The following is a 12177-nucleotide window of genomic DNA, read 5'->3' on the forward strand; positions in this document are numbered from 1 at the left end:
AGTTGCTGCCATCCTGTGTGGGGTGTCGCCCAGAAACACAGCACAAGTTGAAGTACAGATTATGCCATACATAATTATAATTTACAGTACCAAGATGATACATACACATAAACAATATTATCATATTTAGCAAATTATAACCTTTCCAGTGGTACCTGACATGGCATATCCCTTACGAATTACTGTAATTTTGCAATATTGATATAAATAATATTCTAAATGGTCACTCCTAATCCAGACAGTGTCACACAGGGTGTTCACACAGCTTGGCTGTGCAGCGTGAATCTTCAAGTTTTGTATATGGTGTGTATATGCAGGTCTCAGCAGTGGTGTGTTTGCCTATGTGTTCAGGTGCATGGTGTGTACAAAAACAGCTCAGTTGGGGTGTGTGTGTCTACAAGTTTGTACATATGGCATATATGTGCAGAACTCAGCTGCAAACTATGTGTCAATGTGTTTGTATGTATGGTGTGTACCACACATTGCCTGGCTGTGGGTTGTATAGGGTTACCATACCTCTGGGTTTGCCTCTTTTTTCGAGGCTCCATCCTCTGTGCAAGTGGACTTTTCAAATAACAGGAAATGTCCGGGATTTTTGCAGAGCAGACATAGCGCCCGCAGAAAAAGCCCCATATGGTCTGCTTCATGACTGGCCCCACCCTTGCATCCACAGCTGATTGTCCGCTGCGCAGTCAGAGCTGCGGATCCCAGCCAGCCACCCGGCCCCAGCTTCCAGCCCTGGGGAGGAGGGCCGTGGCAAGGAGTGCTCCCTAGCCGTGCTGTGGGCAGCCCCAAGATCCTTCTCCCAGCACCCTCCCCTCTGGCAGTGGCCTCTTTTTGGGACTCTGAACTAGGGTGACCTGGTGTGCGGCTACAGGTCTGTGTACGGCAGGCGTGTACAAGTCTGTGTGTATGGCAGGAGTGTACAGGTCCTGGGGCAGGACGGGAGGAAGGGAGCGGAAGCGGCCGTGTTGCTGAGGGGCGGGGCGCCACACCGGAAGGTGCCATGTTGTTGCTGGGGGGCAGACCGGAAGGTGCCATGTTGTTGCTGCGGCGGGGGAGGGGGCAGACCGGAAGGCGCCATGTTGTTGCTGGGGGGGCAGACCGGAAGGCGTCATGTTGTTGCTGCGGCGGGGGAGGGGGCAGACCGGAAGGCGCCATGTTGCTGGGGAGGCGGGAGCAGAGACCGGAAGCGGCCCGGCCGGCGGGCGGTGAGGTGTGGGGAGAACCGGCCCCTGCTGCAGACGCCGTCGGCGGGGAGCGCCTGAGGCCTCCCCGGGGCCGCGCGGCCGGATGGTGCCGGTGCTGCCGGGCCTGTTCGTGGGCGGCGCGGAGGCCGGGCCCGGGGCCCTGCAGGCGGCGGGGGTGGCGGCGCTGCTCTCGGTGGACGCGGAGGAGCCGGGGCCGCCCCCGGCGGCGGGGATCCGGACCCTGCACATCCCGGCGCGGGACGAGCCCGGCACCGACCTGCTGAGCCACCTCGACAACTGCGCCGCCTTCCTCAGCGCGGCCCGGGCCGGGGGCGGCGCCGCCCTGGTGCGATGGTGAGCGCGGGGCCGGGAGCCCGGGGCGGGGAGCCCCAGCGTCCGAAGGGGCCGCGGCATGGCCCCGGGGCAGGCCCCGCGGGGCTCCTGGGCCTGTGCTGCCGGAGGCGGAGCGGTTACGGCCCGAGTGCGGGGGGCGGCCTGGTCGCGGGGCCCCTTGGCACCACCGGGGCAGGCCGCGGCTTAGTGCGGGGCTGGGCCCGAAAGAAAGGAGACGGGCCGGCGTGGGGTGAGTGACACACGCCCCGCAGCGGCCTCGAAGTCTCCCCCTCCCGGCGTGGGCCGAGCCCTGCGCCTCACGTTTCCGACCTGCCCACGGCAACGCTCCCAGCAGTGGAGCCCGGGGAGCCGTTTCCCCAGGAGCGGATCAGTTCAGAGGGAAGCCAGGCTTGACGTGAATTTATCCCCCTCGTGTGTTTTCCTCCCCTTTTGTCCAGCGCCGTATTCTGAAGCGCTCTGTGTCTTTCAGCCAGGCTGGAGTCAGTCGAAGCGTCGCTGTGGTGACTGCCTACGTCATGAAAATCAATCGTCTCCGCTTTGAAGAGGCCTATGCCACTATCAAGGCCATCAAACCAGATGCCACGTGCGTTGTTCCCCCCCAGCCCCCTCCCCGTTAAGATTCCGTTTTGTCCCTGTGAGGACTAAGCTGTACATTCTCCATAGCCTAGGAGAGATGCCTCTGATTTTCACTGTTGTTCCAGAATGAATGAGGGCTTTGAGCAGCAGCTGAAACTCTATGAAGCAATGGGCTGTGAAGTTGATGTGACCAGTGCCATTTATAAACAGTATCGCTTGGAAAAGGTCACCAAGAAATATCCTGGTGAGTGAAAATGTCTGAGGTGCTTTGTGTTCAGAGGAGATAGAGCCAGAGTAGCTGAGCGTTATTGAACTCATGAAAGGATGGTATATTGTATTTCTTCTAGTGCAGGTACCTGTTCCAGCACTGAATTTATTAGTGCTATCTGAATCAGCCTTTCAGTTACACACTACTGGCTCTAATCTATGTTGGTTTGGCAATTCTATTGATTTATACCAGTGCAACTGAAAGCAGATAGTTCTCAAATACCATGGTAATTTAATCATGTAAAAACCTTGGTCTGAAAACGTAGCATGTTGTGTGTATACATTTTTGTGCACTGGGAGCCATCTGTACACTAGGCCAAGATCAAGACATGCTAGCTGTAGATACAAAGCTTCTTGTCATTAGCACAGTGGAACTCCCATTCTGAGGCATGAAGCGGTGAGGCTCATATCTTATGAACTTCCTAAGGAGGGAGAAGCTGACAGTAGGAAGAGTGAGGACTGGGGCAAAGGCATAGTGCTTTAATTATAAATGGGTCATTGTTTCAGTTCAGTTCACAGATTTGTATTCTCACTCTCTGCAGAGCTGCAAGACTTGCCAAGAGACGTCTTTGCAGTTGATCCAGCCAACACTTGTCAAACTCTGAACAGTGAGGTTCTCTACAAGTGCAGAAAATGCAGGTAGGGAGCCTTCATTTCTCTCTCTGTGTTACTTTGAAATAAACTGTTGTAAGGAAAATAGCCTTTGTAGCTTATTGGGTTTGTTTCTTTCAGACAGGAATAAATCCTTGAAAAACTTTCAATCGAAAGGGCACATGATACTTTCCTTTGACTAATCTTTGTTTCACAATCACAAAGAATAAAACGTCGCTCAGGCTCTGAAGTCCCAAAAAACCCTTGAGGCTAAGTATATACCTTTTGTAAGTAGATGCAACTCCACTTAAGTTGCTTCTGTTTACACCAAAACTAAAACAGAGTTTACTAAATTGAAACTATTCAAAATCTGATCCCCCCCCCGAAGAAGTCTCTTAACTCTGTAGGTTAGTTGTCTGGTCTTGCTAAATATGGCCTCTTTTTCTGGATCATTGGAAATAAGAAAAATTCCTATTTTCTAGCTGTACAGTTTCCAGACACACATTTCATTAGCTAGGAGTTTACTAAAAATAACTACATAGGAAACAAAGTAACTGTAGGAAGGAGGCTCAGGGCTACAGGCATGATTGGATTTGCTGAGGTCGGGAGGGGGGCTAAAAAGGGACAGTCTTCAATGACCTCTTTAAATGAAAAAAAAGAAAATGTAGACTGTATAACCCCATCCATTTCTGCTGCTACTGTTGCCTTGTGCTTCACTGTTGTCCTGTTACCTTCAGCCTTCTTCACTAATTCTCTCTCTCTCTCTCGTTTGGGAAGATAGACGTTCTCTATTTCGTCGTACGAGCATTTTGGCTCATGCTGAAGGAAGTGGGCCAGCAGCCTTTGCTCACAAGAGGATTACAGATCCTGCTCAGCTTCGTAATGACAGTCGGGTTAAATGTACCTCTTATTTCATTGAGCCTGTACAGTGGATGGAGCCGATATTGTTAGGAGTGATGGAAGGACAGGTGAGGGAAGCAAGCACTTCACGTTGTTTACCTATGAAACTGCCTTAAAAGACATTCTCACTTTTTTAACGGTTCTGTGAGTTTGACCAAATGTCTCCTAGTTTTACTGCTCTCGTACAAGGCTGCTGTCACAGCTACAGTCCTTTCCACCATCTCTGAAGCTCATTAATAAGCTGGAAATGTCTTCTCCCACCTCGTACAGCTCTAGGGCTCCCACATGACAAGAGTAACCAGTAGGTGATGGAGGATGATATCCAGAGAAGGTTTTTGCTTCAGGTATCCTCCATGACAATAGATTATTAAGCCATAGAACACCTTTTAAATAGATCCATTAAGTAAAATTGTGAGTATGCAGCAGAAGTTTTTAGAGTAACCTTGCAGAATTTCACCTTTAGAGGTTGTGGATTTTGTTTTGTTGAACAAGCATATCTAGGTTTTTTTTCCAATTATCACCAAAATGAAGAACACATAAGTAGATTTGATGCCTGGACTGGTGCGTCTTCATGACAGTTTTGTAAAGCTGAGTTAAACCATCTGTTTGCTGCTCTCTCAGCTCCACTTCTGCCAAAAGACTCTTCCCAGCTCTCATCTGCCCTCCCAAAATCTCAGTTTTTGCAGTTATGCTGCCTCATTCTTGCCACATTCCAGATAAGTGTGACCATATTACTCTATCCACAGAGAGTCCCTGCTCAATTTCATTTCAGAATTTCCCCATTTGTCTTCCAAACTTTCTGTGGACTTTCCCAGTCTGATCTAATGGACTCACTCTCTCCCCACGCATGTTCATGTGCCACCTCCATCTCTTGGTCATTTCAAACAGTCTCACTTCTGTAAGTGCAAAACCCTTCTGCCATCAGGAGTAGCCTTTTTCTATCTCCCTAAATCATCTCCTTTAGAATCCCAACTTTGTCTTAATTATTGTTGTCCTCTGCTATTTATACAACTGCATTCCACTGTGTAGATTGTTTTGGGTTAGTTCTTACACAATGAGGCTTCATTGCAGAAGTGCTCAAACTGTGGTCCATAGAGCCCTTTCTGGTGGTCTGCAAAATAAAGGGCCAGATCTTCAGACGAGCTCAACTCCCATTTAGGCACCAGAAAATCTAGTCACTTCATTTAAGTGCTCAAGACCCATCAGCGATAATTGAGAACAATGGTAAATGTTAAATATTGAGAACTTCTTAAAATCTGGCTATTTCATTTCAGTGCTAACGAGGAGATGACCTCTCTTTTCTGGTTTCTGAATGCTCCTGTAAATCCGGCCCAAAATGTTCTGAATACCAGGCAAAACAGGTGGTGTCTTGAGGTGTTCTGCAAAATGAAAGAATTGAAGAATTCTTCCTTTATTGTATTGAAGTGGCTAGATTTCAGTAGTCTTGTTGGACATGTAAAGCATGATCCTCTAATCTGAGGAGATTTTTGTGGATTCGATTAGTCTGTTAGTACCTACATTGGAATAAATATTTAACAGTGGGATCTTCAGTTTTACAGAGAAAATTACAGCATGATCCAGTGGCTGGAAGTTGAAACTAGACATATTCAGACTAGACTAGGTGTAAATCTTTAACAATGAAGGTAATTTAACTACTGGAACAGTTTACCAAGGGTTGTGGTGGATTCTCCATCCCTGACAATTTTTAATAAAGATTGGATGTTTTTCTAAACATAACTGCTCGCTAGGAGTTTTATTCCTGAAGTTTGAAAAGGGAAACTGAGTTTGAAAGAACCTCATATCTGGTTGCTTATGTTCACTGCAGCTTCTGTGCCCCAAATGCACTTCGAAGTTGGGCTCCTTCAGTTGGCGTGGTGAACAGTGTTCGTGTGGGCGCTGGGTGACCCCTGCCTTCCAGATTCACAAGAGTCGGGTGGATGAAATGAAAGCGCTGCCGATTTCTGGATTCCAAACTGCCAAAACGTGAATTTTGCTGCTGGTGCTTTCTGGCGTTAGTGACTCTCCAGAGATTCTTTGAGAACTGAAGCCAGTTATAGTGTATTGCTGTGGTTGGCAGTCACCTCTTTCTGCTTGCCACAACGCTGTCTGTGACTGCAGTTCTTTAGCAAGAGGTGATACCACCCTTCTGTGATGTAGTGGAACTACTTGAACATCTGCATGTTGTTATTCCATATCTGTTCATCTGTGTACACAGGTGAAGATCCTGGAGCACTTTTCTACACTATCTTGTTTCTGAGACCAATATTTGTCTTGGTTATGTTTCATGGATAAAATCTTCTGAATTTGTTTTTTAAATCTCTTTTGTTAAGAAATATTTAAATTGTTGCTTTGTGTAGAGGGCCTATACAAATCCTTGGTTCTGCTTGTGTGTTTGCCTTTAAGTTGGTGCTAGACAGAGGCAGGCTTTCCACCTGCAGGCTGGATGTTGCATGAGGACAATTGGGCACTACTAGAACGTATAATTGTAGCACAATCTTCTAGTATTTATGAACTCATGCATTAGTGCAAGGGAATTGTTTAAGATGGGCTGGATGAATCTCCTTGGGACTTTCTATATTTCATAAATTTGGAGAGCTATATGAATGAATGGAAAAAAATTCACTAATCTTTTTTAAAAAAATTGGTGAAATATTGCTGGTCATTGAGCTTACAAGTGGTAATAAAGTTCATCTAGTCGTATCTATGGTCTTGCAAAACATCTGGTAAAGTGTTCCAAAGGTCGGCTGTGAGATGAACATTTATGCAGTGTTCTGAAAAGGGAATGCATGCTGAGTGCTACGGGCTTATGACTGGAACAGGGCATGGAGGGGGAGGCGTATGTTCAGAGCAATTGTATAAAATACCAGTTAGCCTTTGGACTTAAAGGAATTTATGGTTAAATTAGGGTCATGGTAGTACCCTGCATAAATAATTCCAACACTGCCTTCACGTTTAGCCATGTGGTTAATGCACTCATTGGGGATGTGAGGTTCACTTCTGTCCTTGGCCTGATGGGGAGAAAGGTGAGATACCCCTGTTTAAATTCTCTCTGGGGTGTGATAAGTGATTACTGACCTAGGAGATATTCTGTTGTAGGTCTGCCTCAGTCTCTCCTCTTGAAGCTGTTTCACTGTGGAACATTGGGCCCGAGGAGTGAGAATGACTCTACAGCTTGCTGTTAGGGCATCCATGTGGGAGACCCAGAGTCCCCTCTTCCTGCTCCAATGACTATTAAAAGGTCTTTCATGCTTCATAAGTTTCTCTTTCAGCAGATATTGACACAAGAGTGGCAAATATAAAATTTCAACATCCACCAGCACCCACAGTTCAATGGGAGGGAGCCCCTAACTGCCCTCAAGTGTGAGATCTCCCCAAAATGGCCATCTGAAGACTGTCCTTAGCAAAGAAAGTGATGCCAAGCTGCCCTTGGAGAAGAGGGTGGCCCTATGTTGTCAGGTGGATAGTGGTAGGGCCATCTTTGCAAAGGGTATCTAGTGGCTTCACTCCCTTACAGAATTGTAAGCTCCTGGAAGCAGCGCAGGTCTTGTGCTAGGTACTGACAATGAAGTCCTGATCTCGGGTCCTGCACCAATACAAAGATAGCAGCCATTTTTGAAAGTGCAGTTATGTGGGGGTAAAAGTCAGAAGTGATAGGCTTCAAGCTTCTGGTGCAGAAGTAGAGCCCCAGTTGTTATGGATGAACCCAGCACATTTTATTGTTTAAGAAGGGATCAATTGTCCAAATAAGCCAGGGCCTGTACTGATCAATATGCATGGATTATATTAAAGCAGTTATAGCTATACCCATTTCATAGCTCTAGAAATGAAGGTGTATGATGTGACTAAGGGCACAGGGAACAGCCTCTTTCAAACGCCGAGACTGGATTTCAGATGCTAAAGGCTAACACGGGTGGCTGTAAAGATCACTAGTCAGTCATGTCTTTAGGAAACCTTTCACCATTGGATTTGCACGGATTCACTTTTCTAAAGAAAAGGGCTAAATACTTGGGAAGAAGTTACACTAGATCTGCCAAGAGTTTTAGGGAGCAGGTCCCCCCCATCCCTTCTTATGGGAGTTGGCCAGAGCAAAACTAGGCAGCCATTTGCACAATAGACATTCTTGAAATTGTGCATTGAAGGAAAGACAGTGGGGGGGAAAGCGCTTTTGTAAGTATTAGTTGAAATTAAAGTGATTTCAAACATTAATCTGCTAGGGCAAGCATCAAGCAGAATCCCTGTAAGCATTTAACTACTACTGGTCACATTACCAAAAAAATCACAATTCTTTAAAATATCACAAATGCTCTTAATCACAAGATTCATAGTATTTCTAGAACCCTGGGTCTTTCTAGCTCTTACAGCAATAGTCTGTGCCAGTTTTACATTCATTTTTTTGATATTTCTTTCCTGCTAAGACCCATACAACAGGATGCTCTGAAAGACAACTTAAACACCTACTAAAATGATGCTGAAAGCGGTAGTGCAGTGGGATAGAAGTTTACAATTTGCTCAATCTTTAACTTCCTTGAGGTAGCTTTGATTGTGTAGGGAGGAAAGAGCCCATGAATAGAAAGCCCACAAATACTTTAAATCCACTTTATTCTTATTGATGAACAGGTTTGCACAACTTCCAGCAACATTCATTATGAAAGGAGGAAGAGTTTGGTTTTTACCCCTTCTTTCATTCCTTCCACCTGGATGCAGGAAAACCTAGCAATGCAGTGAATGAACATCAGAATTTTAACACTGAAAACAGACAAGACAAAACAAAAATATATCTGCAACTCTTTGAACTGGTCACGGTTTAGGGCCAGGTACAGCACAATAAATATTAGAACTGCATTATCTCAGACATGTTGTAAAGTTTATAACATCCTCTATTAATTTAGAGAAATAGAACATCTGTCCTAGCATGGAATGCTACAAACACAGTACACTGGGGATGGGTATGAACAATGAGGAAATAAGCAGCATACACTGAAAGTTAAATGAACTGTAAACTCTCAATCATTCACCACCGAGCACTAGGTCAAGTATCAATTTGTTTATTTTGGGAGATCAGAGATTAGTATTTGAAGAGCCTTTTAAAGTTGCATCTAGGCTGCATGCCAGACAGTGAATTGGCATAACCCAGGCAGAAGTATAATTTGATCTATTGCTGTTCAAAGATGGCAGCTCGCTGGAGAGATTGACCTAGAGGTAACACTTGATATTCACCATGCCACCACACAGGTGCCAGGTGCAGTGGTTACTGTTTCACAGCAAAAATAGCTTAAAAGGCATTAGCTGGAATAATTCTTGGATTAATGTGGGGCAAAAATAAGTGTTTAACTCCTCCTGAAATACAAGATCAAAAAGGCTGCCACCTCCTTTAATAATTTCTCCATGTGCAGTAATATGGTGAGTACTGGCTCTAGCAGGTTAATGAGAAAAGGCTGCTCTGTATTTTGTCATCACATATCAGCTCTGCCGTTAAACAAGTCCAAGAAGCAGATCGCACTGCTGTGAGGACACAAAACACCCACCTGCCTGCAGTGCAAAAGACGTCTCTCGGCAGCACAATGAACCTTCCAACAAGAAAGCTTAGCATTGAACATTCCCTCTGCAACAGACCTTCTGTGCCACAACTGGCTAACCAAGTCAAATCAAATTCAGACACCGTAAGGGGAAGTTGGAGGTTACCTGGACATTGCACTGAAAGGCAAATGTTATGGCATGCAGCATGCCACTTAGGCAGGACTGGATGTCTGGTCCATACAAGAGGATCACCACAGCGTGTCCTGTTCTGTAGTATAAAGCTACAGCCAGCCTCTCCCACTGCAGCAGCTGAACGTCATGCCATTTTCTGGTGGAAGGGGGAAGCAAGAGGATAAAATTCTTGCTGCTGAGAGTTGAGCAGCTATGGCTTTGATTTTTAAAGTGTAGTCCAACAGTCCTATTTAAATATTAGCAAAATATTTAAATAAAGGCTGCTTCTCAAATGCAGGCTGACACATAGGAGGAACATGTGAAAGTAGCTATTAACACCTTGCAGAGTTCCACAACTACCGTGTTTCAGTACACGTGCTGTAAAACAGGCTCAGCTGGATGTTTAGAAGGGGAACTGTACCAAAGAATTTACTATTTTATAGAATAGATATAAGTCATAGCAACTCATTATTGGAATAATTGAATATATCCTATTTCAAAGCAGGGGAAATGCCCATTTGTTGCATGATAGTCACCTAGCTAAAAGCTTTATCACCACCACCTCACAACGTACCACATCCCTGCACTAAGATCAGCACCTCCTCTGCCAGTACAGCTCCTTTGGTTTACTTCCCCTGAGAAGCAAGAGCCTGGCTATGAAGAGATCACATCTACCTGGGAGGGGGGAAAATAAAAATCTCCCACCCTACAACTTTACAATCGCAGTTCCTTATTCTCTCCATCAGGCCCATTCACACGAATTCCACCCACCATTTCAGACACACAGTGAGGCCAAACACAAACTAAGAGGAATGTTTTATAAAGATCTACTGAGTATGAACAGGGACATGTAGGACTGTTATAACTCAGGTACTCATTTCAGTCTTGCACAATAGGGAAGCAGAGGGGCTGAGATGAGAAATTTAAACTGAAGGGGATAATTGGAATGGGGGCAAAGCCTAGTCTTCCAGACTGCGGAATGCATTCTGCATGTCCTCAAACAGCTGAGCATAGTCCGCCTTGATGTTCATCTCGCCATCTTTCACTGGGTCCTGAAAACACATCAAGTGAAAAAAATTAGTTTTGAAAAATCTCTGCTCACTCAAACAGCCTGACAATCTTCGCCACTGGCTTAACAGCTGCTTACTACACTCTGGAGAAAGCTGATGTTTATAGCTTCTTTAAATGACAGCCAGGTTTCTCTCTCTTCCTCCTCTCCCACATACTGCACAATTAATATGCAGAAAACTCCATTATCCAATAGCCTTTCCTAGCCATTATCTAGGAAATTGGACCTGTGCTTTGTAGAGACTTCCCAGACGAGAACTAAGTGTGAAAGGATTGAGCTAATACTTATACTGGCAGTCAGTGATGCTATGTGATACAAGAGTTACAATGACTAAATACCATCTCCCCTCTAGCTAGAGCCAAATGGAAGGAGGAACTGTTGCATGAAAATCAAGCACAATGTAAGATTCAACTTCCTCACTAATTAGAGGCCTAATTCCAAACAAAATCCTTTCCACTGAAACGGAGCTATCATCATTACCCAGAGAACCCTCTGAAGGCCCTAGCTACATTCCCAATGAAGATAGGCTATAAGGCCTCTACTATAGAGAAGCCACTTAATGGACAGGCTGGGACAAAGTGGTCTACTGGATCTTCACCTCTTCTCCCTTAATACTGCACAGTCCATTATGATATTACACTGAGGGAGGCCTCAGATGTGTGCAGGCAGATGGATCACACTTTTCAATCTGTTCCCCCAACACTTCTCTTCATGTCCAGCTGGGGGATGTGGGCCATGTAAATGCTAATAGAATGGTTTGTGCTTCTCTTGAACCAGACTCCTGTTCAGGAGTTTTTTTATTTTCATGGCTGTTTCTTTTCCATTCCAGATTGAATGTGTGTTGTGTGGACATTACCCATTGTGTGTTGCATGTTTATTTGGAAAATGTGTTTTTAATGAATCATGAACACGTTTCTGGTCAGACACTTAAAATACAATACTTTAATTTTTGGACTTAAGCCACCTAGCAGTGCCCAAGGCAGTGGTCCCCAAACTTTTTACATTGCCCCCCTCAGATGAGAGCAAGGCCACAGTTACAGCTGGTGGCCCACAGCTGAAGCCAGGCACCACAGAGGGGTGTGGGGATGAAGGGGTTGGGCCAGAAGTTGAGCAGCCACAGGACTGGAAACCGAGGCCTGGGGCTGTGATGGGGACAGGGCCATGACTGGTGGAGCAGGACCAGAGCAGAGCTCGGGGCATAGCAGGGCAGGGAGGGAGCGCCACCCAGCCCCAGCTTCCCCCTCCCCCGTGGGGGCTGACACAGACCCTGCCACCCCCCCCGAACATTCCTCCATTCCCCTCTAGGGGGACGCACCTCCTCAGTTTGGGGACCTCTGGCCCAAGGCCATTTGGTGGGGTGTGACCTCATTACATAGCTACTTTCTCTGTACTCGTCCACCAGGGCAATTCTCAGCTAAGAGAACCAGGACCATGTATTCGAGTGCTGATTAGGCTGTGCGACAAACATAGAAGCTTTTTACATCTCTGCTTATGGAGCCATTTCTCCTCATATATGAAAAATGTTTACAGGCAAGTCAGGTT

General features: G+C 45.9%; 2 protein-coding genes across 4 annotated transcripts in view; one reads left to right on the forward strand and one right to left on the reverse strand.

Moving 5' to 3' along the window:
- The first annotated feature begins 1178 nt into the window (after window positions 1-1178).
- Window positions 1179-7297, forward strand: DUSP12 (dual specificity phosphatase 12). Its single transcript, XM_067545971.1, has 6 exons — window positions 1179-1544; window positions 2014-2127; window positions 2246-2364; window positions 2930-3026; window positions 3760-3946; window positions 5704-7297. The coding sequence occupies exons 1-6, from the start codon at window positions 1294-1296 to the stop codon at window positions 5863-5865; spliced, it is 930 nt and encodes a 309-aa protein (XP_067402072.1). The 5' UTR covers window positions 1179-1293; the 3' UTR covers window positions 5866-7297.
- An 877-nt stretch (window positions 7298-8174) lies between these two features.
- ATP6V1A (ATPase H+ transporting V1 subunit A) overlaps window positions 8175-12177 on the reverse strand; it is a 36388-nt gene continuing 32385 nt past the window's right edge. For all 3 annotated transcript variants that reach the window (XM_067545968.1, XM_067545969.1, XM_067545970.1), the window contains one exon: window positions 8175-10618. In XM_067545968.1, coding sequence (XP_067402069.1) covers window positions 10526-10618 — 93 coding nt within the window. In that variant the 3' untranslated portion in view covers window positions 8175-10525. The remainder of the gene's footprint in view (window positions 10619-12177) is intronic.

Source organism: Emydura macquarii, unplaced genomic scaffold, assembly GCF_026122565.2.
Source record: "Emydura macquarii macquarii isolate MOO-44397 ecotype Brisbane River unplaced genomic scaffold, CSIRO-AGI_Emac_v2 contig_1119, whole genome shotgun sequence".
NCBI classification, from domain to species: domain Eukaryota; kingdom Metazoa; phylum Chordata; order Testudines; family Chelidae; genus Emydura; species Emydura macquarii.